The sequence below is a fragment of the Oncorhynchus mykiss genome, chromosome 3 (genome assembly GCF_057628025.1).
Source record: "Oncorhynchus mykiss isolate SJ-2025 chromosome 3, ASM5762802v1, whole genome shotgun sequence".
In the NCBI taxonomy this organism is placed as follows: Eukaryota; Metazoa; Chordata; class Actinopteri; order Salmoniformes; family Salmonidae; genus Oncorhynchus; species Oncorhynchus mykiss.
In genome coordinates, this window is record NC_143024.1 from 62,340,968 (window position 1) to 62,357,973 (window position 17,006).

The window sequence follows — 17,006 nt, forward strand, 5'->3', positions numbered from 1 at the left end:
GGCAGGCTTATCAGAAATGTTCATTTCTACAGCAGAGAAATTAACCAAAAATCTAACTTTGACTTATTTTCCTAAGGAAAGAAGAATACGTTAATGTGGAGTATTACACTAAAGCTGTGTTCCCCTATAACTTTGTATAGTTACAAGCTGTTAGTAGGAATAGACGTGATGGGTACTAGCTGCATCAGCATTGGGCAACAGTGTTGCAGCCAGGGTAGAGAGAACTCATTCATAAAGAATGCTGTGATATCAGCCGTTGCCAGATAGAACCGTGACGTGTTATAATAAGGTTGATATAAGTAGGGAAATTTAACTTGTTTCAAAGCGCATAACTCTAGCTACTCTACACTCCAATTAGCATTGCCATTCATGTACTCGGCAATACATAAAATTGCATTTCTTCACTGCTGTAGCTAATACAAAGTTGAATTTCCAATATGGTAGAGAGGTTGTTGTTGTATAGTGGACTGTTGTCATGTCTCCGCAGTGCCTGTAGTGGTGCTGTGAGGAGTCTACTGTGGACTGAACTAAAATCCTCAGCAGCTCCCAACTGCTAATATTTGCTGTGGATAAACCTCATTTACATGCATCAGTATTTTCAATTATATTGTATTCGAATAGGAGCATTATTAGTATCCTAAAATATAGATTATCGATGCACAAATAGGCAAGCTGATTCTTCTGGCACTTCTACAGTCTTTCCGGAGTGAATACCCTACATAGCCTATATCAATTGAAGGTAAGCGAAGCCTCTTCACAGCCTCGACTTCGATTTTTGGGGAGCCCGGTTATGGCTCAGGACTAGAAGGACGACTTTGCTACTCGAGGCTACTCTATTAGGTCTGGTAGGCCTTATTGTTTAATGTTGAAACGTTTGATTTGTTATCTGTATCACACAACATATGCTAATTATAGCTGGTTAATGAGCTGTAATATAATATACATACGTTCACAACGTTTCATTAATCACCTAAATGTATTTTTCTAAACGGAAGATGATCAGATGACTTGCATGCAATGTTTTGTTTTGAAGGCCTTTTTGAACGGGCCTCTGTGCCTCCCCTTGCCGTATGTTTGGTTCTCGTGAAATCCCAGTCTGAAGATATTTTTATATTATCAAATATATTTCAGTTTGCTGAAAATGGAGCATAATATTTCATAGACATCTTCTGGTGTATATTGATGTTTCCGTTTCCTGGCTACCGCAACTTTTGTGTTTTTAGCGTAGTTGGCTAATGTTAACTAATGTGCTAACGTTAGCTAACAACATATCGCTAGACAGTAGGCTACAGTGGCAATTGTATAAGGTAACTAGTTAGCTAGTTATGTATGATGTTAATGTATGTCGTTAACATATACATTTGTAATTGTTGTCCAATGCCAATACTTTTCGGAGTTGTGCAAATTGACCAGAATGTAGCTAGTTAACTATCTACTAACGTTAGCAAGCTAGCTGCCCAAGAAATGTAGCTAGCTAGATAGCAAACGTTAGCTATCTAGCTCGGTTCGCTAACGTTACCTAAGTTGCTAGCTAACGTACGATAGGTAGCAAGTAAGTAAATATGGTAGCTAACTATTTGTTTTGATAACTAACTAGTATTTTTCGGGCTGTTTAGTAGATAATTAGACACGTAGTTTACTTAACGTTATTTAATTCAATGTGCTCAAGAAGTGTGCATGTATTAGCTAGCGAGCTATTCCTTCAGTTGTAATCATAACGTTAGTTAGGTAATAGTTCTATTTTTATGAGAGCCTCGTTTAATTCAAGGTTATCTAACGTTAACTATCTAATGGAATAACTGGTGACATTCTGAAAATGACATTGTGACATTACAGGACAGCGTTTCCACATCCTGTATTTATTTGCATGTAACGGGCAACTTCAGTTTGACTGCATCCTCGTGCGCATGAATGTACTGTGGCCACAGGTATGGGGAAGCATTACAGTACTTTCTACAACTGATTGCCCTAAGCCAAAAATGTCAATTTACAGCATTGGTTAAAAAACTAATTAAACAAACATGAAGTCATATGCCACAGATCCTCCGATTATTTCGGTCATGTGTGCATGTTTTACGTACCTCATGAACAAATTATTGATTAGATTCCTGAATTGTGCATGGTGATGTTGCTAACAAGTCAAACTATAGAGTCAGGGGAGCTGTACATTTTTATTTCTGTACCCCCAGTCTGTTTGTGTTTGTCTTGTTTGCATATTCAGGGCAGTCTCTGCATTACTGTGTATGATGTAAGACTTATGGTTTTCCCTGGCATCTTCCTCTCCCATCAGCTGATGTTCTCAAGGACAAGAGTCACGTGATGTATGAGGGCAAACACATCCACTTCTCGGAGGTGGACAATAAGCCATTGTGCTCATACAGCCCAAAGCTCTGCAAGCAGCGCAGGCTCAATGGCTATGCCTTCTGTATCCGTCATGTCCTGGAGGATAAGACTGCCCCCTTCAAGCAATGTGAATATGTGGCCAAGTACAACAGCCAACAGTGCACCAACCCCATCCCCAAGTCTGAGGACCGCAGGTGGGTGTGACGATACAATAGAAAGTTGTCCTCTGCACTGAGGACTGTAGGTCTTTGTCATGGACCCATCTGTCATAGTTGTGAACAGCTTGTTAAACGTGTGTGTGTTCCACAGATACTGTAACAGCCACCTCCAAGTTCTTGGGTTTATCCCCAAGAAGGAGCGGAAGAAGAAGCATGATACATTGGAGGAGATGCGCTCACGACCTCACCTGGAGTCAGTGGCTCTTAACATAACTGTGCCCTCGCTGGCCCTAAAGGCCTCCAACGGCCTGGACGAGCTGCCACCCTCTCCACCCTGCACCCGTCTCTTACCCCTCCCAGACGGGGAGATCCTGGACCCTTTTGCCTTTTATGAGGACGACACAAACGGGGAAGAGTGCGCTGCTCGGAAGGGCTCCGTTGTCAGGAAGAAACTACACAGTCGGCTGGTGCTCAGCCAGAAACTCCAGCTCCACCATCACGACACTGACTTTTTCCAACCACCTCTAGAGCACTTTAGCCCCTCTCCTCTTCCCCGTGTGCACCCCTCCTCACCCCTCCACCCTCACCTCCCCCGTAAACAGCAGACAGGACTCCTCCAGCCCCCCCAGCACTCCACCATGCCCTCGTTTGTCCTCCCAGGACAGCAGCAGGGTTTTTTATGCAAGCCAGCTCCACCTCAGACTCCCGCCTTTCTGCCTGTCGGGCTGCCCCCCAACACGGCTCCCAGTCAGGTGCAGTCCTCCGGTCCCCCCCTCAGCAGGAAAGCTCTGTTCACTGCCACGCCCTTGCCATCCAGTAGCTGGGACAGCACTCAGCGGCATATGGTGGCCATGCGCCCAGCTGCCTTCTCACCTCCCCCTGCCTGCCTGGCCAGGTTACAGCATCTGGTACAGCTCTGCGCCCAAAGACATCAGGAGCAGGGAGACCTTTTCCCTCATCTAGGTACCTCTTCTTCCTATCCATGTTAAATAGAGTTTACACAGGCAGCACAATTCAGATTTTTTTTTTCACTATGTAATTGTTCTTTTGATCTGATGTGAAGATATCTGATTTGATTGGTCAGTAGACCAGTTAGTGGGGGGGGGGGGGGGGGTCAATTTGAGTAATTTAGAAGATGCTCTTATCCAGAGCAATTTGCAGTTGGTGCATTCATCTTAAGATATCTAGGTGGAACAACCGCTTTTCTCAGTCATAGTAAGTACATTTTTACCTCAAAGTAGGTATCAGCATAGTCAGTGCTAAGTAGGAAAAGACAAGTCTAAGTGTTAGTTTACAAAAGGCATTTATTACTTAAAAAAATAAAATAATAATGCTTATTAGTTGTGGGACATGGGGTCTGTGTAATATAGATGATCTGACTATTCTGCTGAGGCCAGCTGGTCTAACAGGCTATCTTTTTCCAGGGTTGGACTGGTCTGAAGACAGTGCAGAGGATGATGACGTGGAGGCCGAGAGAGTTCCACCATATCACAACGCCTGGAGACTACAGGAAGGACACACACAGGACGTGTATGTTGCTTTCTCACATGCTCATAGTTAGGCTCTCATTTTATTCAGACATGAATAGGCTATGACTGTTGTTTATTTTGTCCCCATCACAGCTCTGATGAAGATGCCGGTAGCTCTCGGAGAACACGTCTGGCGCGGCTGTGCTCGTACCTCCAGGATAAATACAAGCACTTGTGCAGGCAGGAGAGGGCAACCATGCGCCAGAAGAGATACCGCTATGCCTTCCGCAAAGCCCTGCTGCATGCTGCCAGTAAAGACCCTGACTGTGCTGGCCAGTTGATCCAGGAGCTGCGCAAGGTCTCCCAGACCTCGTCAAGGTACCCACACTCAACACTGGACTCAAAACTCCCTAGGGCCTGGTTAGTCTCCTTCAATACCATCTGTCAATGGATAATCTCCCAAAATTTGTGAGGTAAGTTATAATTAGTGCCCAGGCCCTAGATACTCAAGTCCTTCTTGGTCAGTTGGTCACGTGATCAGGAGAAGCACCTGTCCCCAGTAATGATAATTGTGTTCTGAAGAGCGTTGATATGCTAGTTGTGTTGTGAATAGCTGAGGAAGTGTTGATGTGGTTGTGTCCTGAGCGTGGGTCTGTCTCTCTGCTCAGTGCGCTGGGGCAGCAGGAGACAGAGGCGGGAATCTGCACTGGAAGCACCAAGGGCCGGGCCTGCACTAGCCAAGCTCTACCCTTCACCCGACACTGCTTCCAGCGTATCCTTTTCACCAACCCCTTACATCAGTTACATGGCACACAGAACTCTTATACCTAAACTGTAATTTATTGGGGAATATGGCTTTTTAACTTGTCTTATTGCAACTTAGCGAACAGATTCAAATGATGTATCCTGTTTTTGACACATGACTGTGTGTGTTATCTTTTCCATTGGAGTGTTTCCTTCACGGTTTCTCTGCAGACGTTCTGTTGAATCGCTCCCAGCAGCTCTTCTCCAGTTGCACAGCCAAATTTGCAGATGGACAACAATGCTCCATCCCTGTGTTTGACATCACGCATCAGACACCGCTCTGTGAGGAGCATGCCAAAAAGATGGTGAGTTCCCCTTCAGTCAGTAAATTGGAGCGTTGCCATTGTAATACCTATGGCACAGTATCTGCTCTGTATTACTATACTTGTGGACATGTGTTTTTCCTATAGGACAATTTCCTGCGTGGGGATGGGAACAGAAGAGTGCAGCACCAGCAACAGCAGCAGCAGCGGAAGCCGCGGAAGAAGAGCAAACCGCCGGCGCTCACCAAGAAACACAAAAAGAAGAGGAGGAGAGGGCCATGGCGGCCCCAAAAGCCCATCCCGCCGGCTCTGCCCCAGGGGAACTTGGGAATGCCTTCCTCCTCCAGCCTGACCATGCCCACCCAGGCTAGCATCAGGTCTGTCCCACTCACTTAATCTCTCTCTCTCGTCCTCTCTCAGCTCTAGTATTAACTAGGAATGTAACGATACGCATCTGTCCCCGATTCAAATGTTTTAAGATAATGTACGACTGCTTCGGTCCACGGACACCAATCCATGGATCGTCAAAAAATGTATTCAAATGCTACGAATCTCCGATTAATCTTTTTGTTGTTGCTCATATTACTTTCTTCTACGTAGTCCTTTGTGATAACTGACGCGTCTGTGCCAAGCTTCGCTCACTGTGCCAAGCTTCGCGCGCTGACCAGCTCTCATCTGGCTATACCTGCTGAACTGGGCTTACAGTATATTTTATTTTGATTGTTCAGGTTTTCGATCAGCAATAGTTTTGCTTTAAAGGTACAATATGCATAAATCACTCCGCCATTTCCTGGTTGCTAAAATTCTAATAGTTTGCCTAATTGCAGTTTGTGACAAAACAAGTGTAGAGGATCATTGTGCCATCTAAACCGCTGTGAAATATCTTTTCAATAACCAAAAATATTGTATTTTCAGCTGTTTGAAGCTTGCTGTACAAAACTAAAAGTAAAAGATGCAAAAACAAAACTTAAGAACAGGAAGCATAGAAATAGAGCACATAGAACAGATCTACCCTCAACTTCTTAGACTTGCATTCAATAAGAATGACAGATCTATAACTCACATTTCTATGTGAATTTGGTCGGGTCGCCCAAAAGTGACATAACACAATCCGTGTATATCAGGTCTACCCAACCCTCTTCCTAGAGATCTTAGATCCTAGAGATCCTGTAGGTTTTCAGTCCAACCCCAATTTAACATATCTGATTCAGCTAGTTAAGGTCTTGTTGAGCAGCTAATAAGTAGAATCAGGTGTGTTAAATTAGGGTTCGACTGAAAACCCACAGGACGGTAGATCTCCAGGAAGAGGGTTGGGCAGCCCTGGTGTATATGGTCATTTTTAGATCTACAGGGTAAAGTTGATAATTTCATAATGAGGAATCACTTTTGCGAGGCGCACTGCATGGCCAAAGCGGGAGGAGAAAAGAAGCTCACTAAACTTAAAAACAGTCAAAACCATTCGATTTTGATTTGTAAACAATAAATATTGATACAATACTATCAAACACTTAATCTGCAAAAATGACATGTAAATTAGTGGGTGATGGGGATGTCAAAACCAAAGTGTGGGGGGGACAAAAAAACAGGCTACATTAAACCCCCCTAATCTGGTAGTGGGGTGGTAGATGTCTAGTCTCCCTGATGGCTCAGATCGGGTGCCTAAATAGTATACACCATAGACCTACATCATTTACACATGTACATACACCAGGGATGCGGCCTGTGGAATATATATATATATATATATATATATATATATTTTTTTTTTTTACTCAATCGGGGTCTCAACTTACTGTTGAGAGTTAGAATAGTACATTACACAAAGTGCAATTTTAACATTTGGTAGTGAATCACCCCTAGCGTCGATTGACGCACCCTTGCGCCAATCTTATTAACTTAATAAAAAAAAATCTCCATAAATCTAATAAAATTGTATTGGTCACATACCGATGGTTAGCAGATGTTAATGCGATGTAGCAAAATGCTTGTGCTTCTAGTTCCAACAGTGCAGTAATATCTAATAAATCATTTTTTTTTTTTTAAATACATTTTTTTCTCCCCCCCCAATTTCATGGTATCCAATTTGTAGTTAGTCTCTTGTCCCATTGCTGCAACTCCTGTACGGACTCAGGAGAGGCGAAGGTCGAGAGCCATGCGTCCTCCGAAACACAACCCAACCAAGCCGCACTGCTTCTTGACACAACGCCCGCTTAACCCGGAAGCCAGCCACACCAATGTGTCGGAAGAAACACCGTACACCTGGCGACTGTGTCAGCGTGCATTGCGCCCAGCCCGTCACAGGAGTCGCTAGTGCGGGATGGGAAAAGAACAACCCTGCCGGCCAAACCCTCCCCTAACCCGGACGACGCTGGGCCAATTTTGCGCCACCCCATGGGTCTCCCGGTCGTGGCTAGTTGTGACCGAGCCTGGACTCGAACCCAGAATCTCTAGTGTCACAGCTAGTCTAATAAGTAATCTAACAATTCCACAACTACCTAATACACTCAAATCTAAGGGACGGAATAAGAATACGTACAGTTGTGACCAAAAGTTTTAAGAATGACACATTAATTTCCACAAAGTTTGCTGCTTCAGTGTCTTTAGATATTTTTGTCAGATGTTACCATGGAATACTGAAGTATAATTACAAAGCATTTCATAAGTGTCAAAAGCTTTTATTGACAATTACATGAAGTTGATGCAACAAGTCAATATTTGAAGTGTTGACCCTTCTTTTTCAAGACCTCTTCAATCTGCCCTGGCATGCTGTCAATTAACTTCTGGGCCACATCCTGACTGATGGCAGCCCATTCTTGCATAATCAATGTTTGGAATTTGTCAGAATTTGTGGGTTTTTGTTTGTCTACCCGCCTCTTGAGGATTGACCACAAGTTCTCAATGGGATTAAGGTCTGGGGAGTTTCCTGGCCATGGACACAAAATATCGATGTTTTGTTCCCCGAGCCACTTTTGCCTTATGGCAAGGTGCTTAATCATGCTGGAAAAGGCATTGTTCGTCACCAAACTGTTCCTGGATGGTTGGGAGAAGTTGCTCTCGGAGGATGTGTTGGTACCATTCTTTATTCATGGTTGTGTTCTTAGGCAAAATTGTGAGTGAGCCCACTCCCTTGGCTGATAAGCAACCCCCACACATGAATGGTCTCTGGATGCTTTACTGTTGGCATGACACAGGACTGATGGTAGGTCTCACCTTGTCTTTTCCGGACAAGCTTTTTTCCGGATGCCCCAAACAATCGGAAAGGGTATTCATCAGAGAAAATGACTTTACCCCAGTCCTCAGCAGTCCAATCCTTGTACCTTTTGCAGAATATCAGTCTGTCCCCGATGTTTTTCCTGGAGAGAAGTGGCTTCTTAGCTGCTCTTCTTGACACCAGGCCATCCTCCAAAAGTCTTCGTCTCGCTGTGTGTGCAGATGCACTCACACCTGCCTGCTGCCATTCCTGAGCAAGCTCTGTACTGGTGGTGCCCTGATCCCGCAGCTGAATCAACTTTAGGAGACGGTCCTGGCGCTTGCTGGACTTTCTTGGGTGCCCTGAAGCCTTCTTCACAACAATTGAACCACTCTCCTTGGAGTTCTTGATGATCCGATAAATGGTTGATTTCGGTGCAGTCTTACTGGCAGCAATATCCTTGCCTGCGAAGCCCTTTTTGTGCAAAGCAATGATGACGGCACGTGTTTCCTTGCAGGTAACCATGGTTGACAGAGGAAGATCAATGATTACAAACACAACCCTCCTTTTGAAGCTTCCAGTCTGTTATTTGAACTCAATCAGCATGACCGAGTGATCTCCAGCCTTGTCCTCGTCAACACTCACACCTGTGTTAACGAGAGAATCACTGACATGATGTCAGCTGGTCCTTTTGTGGCAGGGCTGAAATGCATTGGAAATGTTTGTTGGGGGATTCGGTTCATTTGCATGGCAAAGAGGGACTTTGCAAATAATTGCAATTCATCTGATCACTCTTCATAATATTCTGGAGTATATGCAAATTGCCATCATACAAACTGAGGCAACAGACTTTGACAATTAATATTTGTGTCATTCTCAACTTTTGGCCACGACTGTAGATATAAATATATTGATGAGTGATGACCGAGCGGCATAGGCAAGATGCAAAGATGGTATAGAATACAGTATATACAGTGCCTTGCGAAAGTATTCGGCCCCCTTGAACTTTGCGACCTTTTGCCACATTTTAGGCTTCAAACATAAAGATATAAAACTGTATTTTTTTGTGAAGAATCAACAACAATTGGGACACAATCATGAAGTGGAACGACATTTATTGGATATTTCAAACTTTTTTAACAAATCAAAAACTGAAAAATTGGGCGTGCAAAATTATTCAGTCCCCTTAAGTTAATACTTTGTAGCGCCACCTGTAAGTCGCTTGGGGTATGTCTCTATCAGTTTTGCACATCGAGAGACTGAAATTTTTTCCCATTCCTCCTTGCAAAACAGCTCGAGCTCAGTGAGGTTGGATGGAGAGCATTTGTGAACAGCAGTTTTCAGTTCTTTCCACAGATTGTCGATTGGATTCAGGTCTGGACTTTGACTTGGCCATTCTAACACCTGGATATGTTTATTTTTGAACCATTCCATTGTAGATTTTGCTCTGTTTTGGATCATTGTCTTGTTGGAAGACAAATCTCCGTCCCAGTCTCAGGTCTTTTGCAGACTCCATCAGGTTTTCTTGCAGAATGGTCCTGTATTTGGCTCCATCCATCTTCCCATCAATTTTAACCATCTTCCCTGTCCCTGCTAAAGAAAAGCAGGCCCAAACCATGATGCTGCCACCACCATGTTTGACAGTGGGGATGGTGTGTTCAGCTGTGTTGCTTTTACGCCAAACATAACGTTTTGCATTGTTGCCAAAAAGTTCAATTTTGGTTTCATCTGACCAGAGCACCTTCTTCCACATGTTTGGTGTGTCTCCCAGGTGGCTTGTGGCAAACTTTAAACAACACTTTTTATGGATATCTTTAAGAAATGGCTTTCTTCTTGCCACTCTTCCATAAAGGCCAGATTTGTGCAATATACGACTGATTGTTGTCCTATGGACAGAGTCTCCCACCTCAGCTGTAGATCTCTGCAGTTCATCCAGAGTGATCATGGGCCTCTTGGCTGCATCTCTGATCAGTCTTCTCCTTGTATGAGCTGAAAGTTTAGAGGGACGGCCAGGTCTTGGTAGATTTGCAGTGGTCTGACACTCCTTCCATTTCAATATTATCGCTTGCACAGTGCTCCTTGGGATGTTTAAAGCTTGGGAAATCTTTTTGTATCCAAATCCGGCTTTAAACTTCTTCACAACAGTATCTCGGACCTGCCTGGTGTGTTCCTTGTTCTTCATGATGCTCTCTGCGCTTTTAACGGACCGCTGAGACTATCACAGTGCAGGTGCATTTATACGGAGACTTGATTACACACAGGTGGATTGTATTTATCATCATTAGTCATTTAGGTCAACATTGGATCATTCAGAGATCCTCACTGAACTTCTGGAGAGTTTGCTGCACTGAAAGTAAAGGGGCTGAATAATTTTGCACGCCCAATTTTTCAGTTTTTGATTTGTTAAAAAAGTTTGAAATATCCAATAAATGTCGTTCCACTTCATGATTGTGTCCCACTTGTTGTTGATTCTTCACAAAAAAATACAGTTTTACATCTTTATGTTTGAAGCCTGAAATGTGGCAAAAGGTCGCAAAGTTCAACGGGGCCGAATACTTTCGCAAGGCACTGTACATATGAGATGAGTAATGCAAGATATGTGAACATTATTAAAGTGGCATTATTAACGTGACTAGTGATCCATAAAAAGGTAGAGATCTGTTTTTTGCATGGGCTTCATCTCAGTCCAGCGCGTCCTCTGCGATGGAAAGTGGCAGAGCTACAGTGCTGTTTATCCGACCAGGAGACATCCTGAAAAACAGTCTTTTCACAAAAACGTCTGTAGCATGCGAACTGTTTGGCCTACAAACTAACATGTCTGTGTGTAAAGATGAGGCTCTCACGTTCTACGACCCCCACGGGACTCGTATGATGGTAACCTGGTACCGGTTAAATTTTTTGTTTTGTCCCCACCCCCCTCCCCAAAAAGGGATTTAAATATGCGTTAAAACATTAATATTTATATATAATAATTCCTGAGCTTTCTTATATCTCCTAGATATAGGACAGACACTTCAAAACCTTATTCCTTATGATTTATTTTTTGAATTTTGTCATTTATGAATGTTATTCACTTAGTTTTTTTTGTCTATAGTAGTAAAGGTCAAATTAAATAATTTATTAAATACTTTTTTGATACCGACAGGGGTCCTAAAATTCATCATCGACTAGCTAAATGATCCATGCTATGATCATCTTAAAACAATTCCATATGTTAGCTTAGTAGAACCCCTCTTCGCCTCAAAGGCTTAGACTTTTTGGGGATAAACTTGTAATCATGGTTAAATTACCAACCGTGGGGCCCCCAATGATTTTGTTAGTAGCTCTCACTCAGATATCTTATAAAAACTGCTAACATTTCTCTCCACCCTATGGCATAATGTGCAAACTTGCAGGAAATTAACTGTAAAATTGCTAATTTCTCTCTGCCCCATGGCAAAATGAGTAAAATGTCTGGAAATTAGTTACAAAATTGGAAAATATTCTCTCTGCCCAATGGCAAAATGTGTAGATTTGCCACAAACCTTCTTTAAAACTGTTAAAAATGTTCTGCGGCCCATGGCAAAATGTGTAGAATTACAGGAAATTAACTCTTAAGATAGGGCCCCCAAAAGTCTAGAGCCGGCTCTGACCACATATGTGGGTATGCAGACCAGTGAGCCACTGTAGCCCCCCATGATCAGATTTTTTTTGTGGCCCCCACCCACATCTAAGTTGCCCATCCCTGACATACAGAATTTACACACACACACACACACACACAGCATATGTTTTACTGTCCTTGTGGGGAACTAACATTTTATTTCCATTCAAAATCCCCCAATCTTAGCCTAATTCTAAACCTAACCCCCGAGTTTAAAATAGCCTTTGTCCTCATGAGGACGTGGGAAATGTCCACATGGGGATCATTTTCCTTGTTTCACTATCCTTGTGGGGACTTTTTGGGATTTCTGGTACCCATGAGGATACTAGTACAAGCACGCACGCATGCTCAGAGAGACCCAGCTCATGAGCTCCATCAGCAGCAGATTTGAATTTAGAATGGATAATGAATGGTTTTAGTGCATCGAATCGCATAGATTTGTTCTCAAATCAAACAGAATTGCACTGAATTGTTTCAAACTAAGAGGTATGGTTCCTGTATAAATGGGAGCCTATATCTAGATACGTATCGAATCGTCTTGAAAGGGAAAGATGTACATAAGTAGTATCAATATATTGTCACAAATGACTGCACAGTCCTATCAGTGTGCACTGAGAATTGCATTTTATGAAGCTGTCTTGGTGGCAGGAGTCCTTCGACGCCCGAACTGAGCACTGATGAGCTTCCTGATGACATCACCAATGACATGGCAGACATTCCAAACGACCTCGAGCTGAACCAGGAAGACTTCTCGGACGTATTACCCAGGCTCCCCGATGACCTGCAGGACTTTGACTTGTTTGAAGGTACACTTAATTTGCTTATTGTCATGGATTTCACTGCTCAAGGTCCTATTCATGAATGTTAGTTTATACTTTTAGATTTGACCTGCAATATAACCTCAGTTAGATTAAGACTTCCCCAATGGGGGTATTTTTAGCATGTGTGTGATGTCAGCCTTTTTATTTTTTTATTTTTCAAAAATAGTTGTATTTGATCCGGTTTGTCTGCTGAATAAACTGGAGTCTCAACTATTTACTCCTATTTCTTCTTGATCTCTTGAGAAAGGGAGATTGTTGGTAGATTCCTAGGGTGTGGGTAAGAAAGTTGTGTATATCCTCAGGTAAAAATGGGGAGCTGCTACCCACCACGGAGGAGGCTGAAGAGCTGGTGCGAGCACTGCAGGCTGGGCTGATGGGCTCCTACCCAGACTCCCTGGTGTGCCTGACCTCCATGGCGGAGATGGCGCAGGCAGATGGAGTGGACCATCGGGTCATGGCAGCAGTGTTTCCTGGGCCAGGGGTCCAGCCGGGTGGGATTGGGGACCTGCTCAATGGCCGCATCCCCCCAGAGAACTTCTCCAGCCTGGAGCTGGAGGACAACCTGCTGCACTCTGCTGGAGGCCACTTCTCCTCTGCGGTGTCACCTCAGCAGCCCCAGGGCCAGGCCCCCCCCCCTGGGCCTAGCCTCACCACCCCCACAGTCGCACAGAGCCCCCTGTCAGAGCGAACGTTCCCCCGGACACACCAGCCCAACATCCTGGCCAAGCCTGAAGTGCCCACCTCGTCTCCACAGGGCAGCCATTACAGCAGCGAGCATGTGCCATCCCCCTATAGTGACCACATGTCCTCCCCCCATGCCACCTCCTTCCAGACAGAGACTCCTCTCCTTGTGGAGGTCCCTCTGAGCGGGGTACCAGGCCCCCCGCAGTCCTCCTGGAACAACCTCCACCTGCCCCTCACTGACCCCACACAGTTTGGCAACCTCATCAGACCTGAGGGCCATCTCATATCCACCTCTCTTTCCACTCCCCCCTCCTCCACCTCCCACTCTGTGACCCTGCAGCCCATGGCTGCCCTCTCAGCGATCCCCCAGAGCGGCCTGACGGGCTTGACTGCTCCCCCCAACCCCTCACCACGCGACCTCCTGACCTCCACCCAGTCCAAGCAGCAGCTCCCTCAGTTCAGCGCTGCCTTTGGCCACCAGCTGGCCTCCCACAGTGGCATCCCCAAGGACGTGCAGCCCAGTCACAGCTCCACGGCGCCCCCCACTGGCTTCTCCATAGCTAGTGCCACCGCTGCAAGTGCCAACAGTGCAACACCCCCTTTTCCACACAGTGACTGAGAGCGAGCCGGTCAAACCATGGACTCTAGACACTCATTCACCCACAGTCGATGCATTTTCCATCTACTTCAAGTGTGAAATGTGGTAACGGTGCACTATACTATCTGAATTTCCACAACCTCAGATATTCCTTAACTGTAATGATTTGGTGATGTTATAGCCATTTGGCCATCTGAAAGGGTATGCAAGAGTCCAGTGGTTTGATGTGAATGCCGCTCGAGGGTATCACCAGCAGGGGGAGATGTTGGGCAGCGTTTGTGTGGAGGGAGGGAGGTCCCTCAGTTGAAACATGGACTCACTTGGAGGAACATTGGAGGAAGTACCTTTTAGGAGCGATTATTCCTATCATAGTGACCGCATCAGTGCTAGAGAATTCTATGACAAAGCCTCAATCAGTGGTCTGTTTTTTTTTTTTTTTTTTGTATCGCCAGTTTAGTCCTGTCTTAAGTCTTCAACTATAACCTGCCTTGCTATGATCATTGCATCGCCTCATCTGTTCCTCATTCCATTCACCTTTGAAAGAGATTCTAGGGTAGATCCTTTGTAGGCATCTGTGTGTGACCCATTATGAAGCAACAGAGGAAATTGCTCTGTCGAATATCATGAAGTAGACTTATCTCCTCCCACGACTTAACAGACACAGAATTTGGCCGAACCATTTTTAAACAGCTTTTTTTTATATTGTGTATATATTTGGTATTTTATCGGTTTACTCAAATGTAAAAGGTCTTTTGACCTCACCATTCTTTGGGGAACTCCTTACGGGTGGCCTATTAGACACTTGAAGGTAAATCTTGTTACTTTAAGCAATAAACACATTGCCATACTCGGTCACAGTCGTGTAATGTATTGTATTAGTCTTCACTTTATGTATCTTCATTATGTAATCCATACCAATGTGGACCAGAAATATTTTGGGGCCTGTATAACTCCTGTGTCATAAACAGTTTGTTCTAAATCAAGGCTAAACTGTTTGAGTAGAGATATAGACTGTCTGTAACTGAACAGGAGCCAGCTTGCCAAAAGCATCTTAAGGCTATAAGTTAATTGTTAGGATCCTATAGTTCTAACGATGAACTTAGCCTTAAGATGCTTTTGGGAAACCGGGCCCAGGTCAGGAAGCTTCTCTTGGGTCATACTTAGTTTCACATAGCGAAGGGAAAAAGGGTCAATGTTATTGCGAGGGTAATGGCCATATCTAGGGGCTTTATTGTCCGCAACTCTCCATGGTGCTCTCTGGTCTTGCTAAATAATGGCGTTTTTATTGGGACATGCATGCATGTGGTCCCTGCTAAGAGAGAAACTCTCTACTTCAGGAACCCAGTGGGGGGGAAATGGTTCTCTTCAATATCAGAACTCATTCAGTAAAGGACCAGAATGTTGTCTTTCACTAGTCTAGCAGTGTATATGGATACAGTGGATGTGTATATGGATGTGAAATTATGGCCCCCTTGTTTAACCCTCTGTTAGCTGTCTGTGGTAGTGACACCATTGATGTAAACTGGTGCAATGAGCATTTGAGGTATAGCACTGTCTGTTGTAATACAAAATGATTATCAGGTGAATTAAGGTCAATGAAGCATGGGTCTCTGTTAACTGTTTGGTTAGGGAATGAGGATGGACTCTACCTGACAACTCTGTCCTATCTGCTTTTAATAACCCTTATTACAGCAGTAAACCATGAGGTTCGGTATATATTTTTTTAACTGAAAGATACTCAGTGTTAAGTATTAGATATATTTGTAGGGTAGAAATCTCTACAGTGGGTTTTATTGGTGAGTTAACGAGTTGCAATGGATTGAAAATGAAGTAAAACAAAAAATAAAAAAAATCTTGCCATTTGCAAAGTGCTTGATGGAAACCTTTCTCTTGTTTTAATGGCTAGCAGAACTCTTCATTTATCTGAAGTGGAATGATCGCTGTTTCTGTACACTGTCAATTATAAGACAATGTCTATAATTATGTAAGACAGTCATTTTGATAGCTATTACATTCTGGCAAGCATTTGCTGCTGAAAGACTGGGATTGCATGGAGAGACAACCTGACAGCTGAGTGCAAAGCCACAACATTTCTCCCTCATTTACTACTGGATCACTCTAGAGAGCAGTAAATCCAACCATAGCGTTGCATACCATTTGAACCTTTTTTTACATTTTCTTTGCAAGTACTAGGGATATACATAACAGCACCTGTAATCAGTTTGGATTTGGAGGACATCGCTGACCTGCTCTAAACAGGACTGAGAGGCCAGAGATTCACCTAGTAGGCATCTTGCATTTTGTCAGGATACTGATTACTAACAGCTGTCAACTGCACACACATATTTTTAAGACCTGAGCAGGCCCCAATTCCAACTGAAGGCCTAGTTCTTTCTCCCAGTTCCAAAGAGACACATTACCAGAGCAGACTCAAGTTTGTTTCTTTTGCTTGACCACCCCATTGTTGTTCCTAGATGTACAGCCCCTAGGAATTAGGTGGGCTGGAAAGTGGTCTTGAATTTGCGCAAGCAAGGCGATACTGCTGTATTCACAAAGCATGAGATGAGACATTGCACAGCTAGACTCCCCACCAACGATATAGATCCAACTCCACGGGGCGCTTCAAATCTGAGAGATTGGCTGACAAATTCCTATACTCATTGAATGTACTGTATTACTGTTTTTAAACATGATAGGATGAGCTAATAATAATCTAGTCACCTTTTATTGGTCCTTGTTTAATTTGTCTAAGGTATTTTTTTGTATACAAAGGTTTACATTTTTATGTATATTTTTCTTGTGTACAAATGATGTAATATGTGTATAAACACTGTATGTAATATCTGTATATAGTGTGATAATTTGATCTGTTTTTTGGATGTATAAATAAAACTTGCTGTGAGGTATTCGCTGACGGGTTGTGCAGTGTTTTTATTTCTATATGGACAATTCGGACATGTCTCGCTGCCTTAGATTAGCCATCAAACTTCAGGGCCTTTTGTCCTACACATTGTCAAGGGCTGCATTTACACA

The 17,006-nt window shown here is 43.7% G+C and overlaps 1 protein-coding gene across 2 annotated transcripts; it reads left to right on the forward strand.

Moving 5' to 3' along the window:
- The first annotated feature begins 258 nt into the window (after nucleotides 1-258).
- Nucleotides 259-16,887, forward strand: LOC110520146 (INO80 complex subunit D). 2 transcript variants are annotated; one of them, XM_021597251.3, is made up of 11 exons: nucleotides 486-739; nucleotides 1,837-1,928; nucleotides 2,291-2,537; nucleotides 2,653-3,464; nucleotides 3,926-4,031; nucleotides 4,124-4,348; nucleotides 4,639-4,742; nucleotides 4,946-5,079; nucleotides 5,185-5,414; nucleotides 12,519-12,676; nucleotides 12,994-16,887. In XM_021597251.3, exons 3-11 carry the CDS (start codon nucleotides 2,320-2,322, stop codon nucleotides 13,992-13,994), a joined length of 2,988 nt encoding a protein of 995 aa, XP_021452926.3. In that variant the 5' UTR covers nucleotides 486-739; nucleotides 1,837-1,928; nucleotides 2,291-2,319; the 3' UTR covers nucleotides 13,995-16,887. The 2 variants fall into 2 exon arrangements, with proteins under 2 accessions (XP_021452924.3, XP_021452926.3); XM_021597249.3 differs by lacking the exon at nucleotides 1,837-1,928 and having other exon boundaries at nucleotides 259-739.
- The last annotated feature ends 119 nt before the right edge of the window (nucleotides 16,888-17,006 follow it).

What these genes read in the sequence shown, in the direction of transcription:
- LOC110520146 (XM_021597249.3), top strand. Translation starts at nt 2,320, where the DNA reads ATGTATGAGGGCAAACACATCCACTTCTCGGAGGTGGACAATAAGCCA. An exon ending in AGACCTTTTCCCTCATCTAG is followed by an intron (nt 3,465 to 3,925) that starts GTACCTCTTCTT and finishes ATCTTTTTCCAG; the next exon opens with GGTTGGACTGGTCTGAAGAC. An exon ending in AGGAGCATGCCAAAAAGATG is followed by an intron (nt 5,080 to 5,184) that starts GTGAGTTCCCCT and finishes TTTTTCCTATAG; the next exon opens with GACAATTTCCTGCGTGGGGA.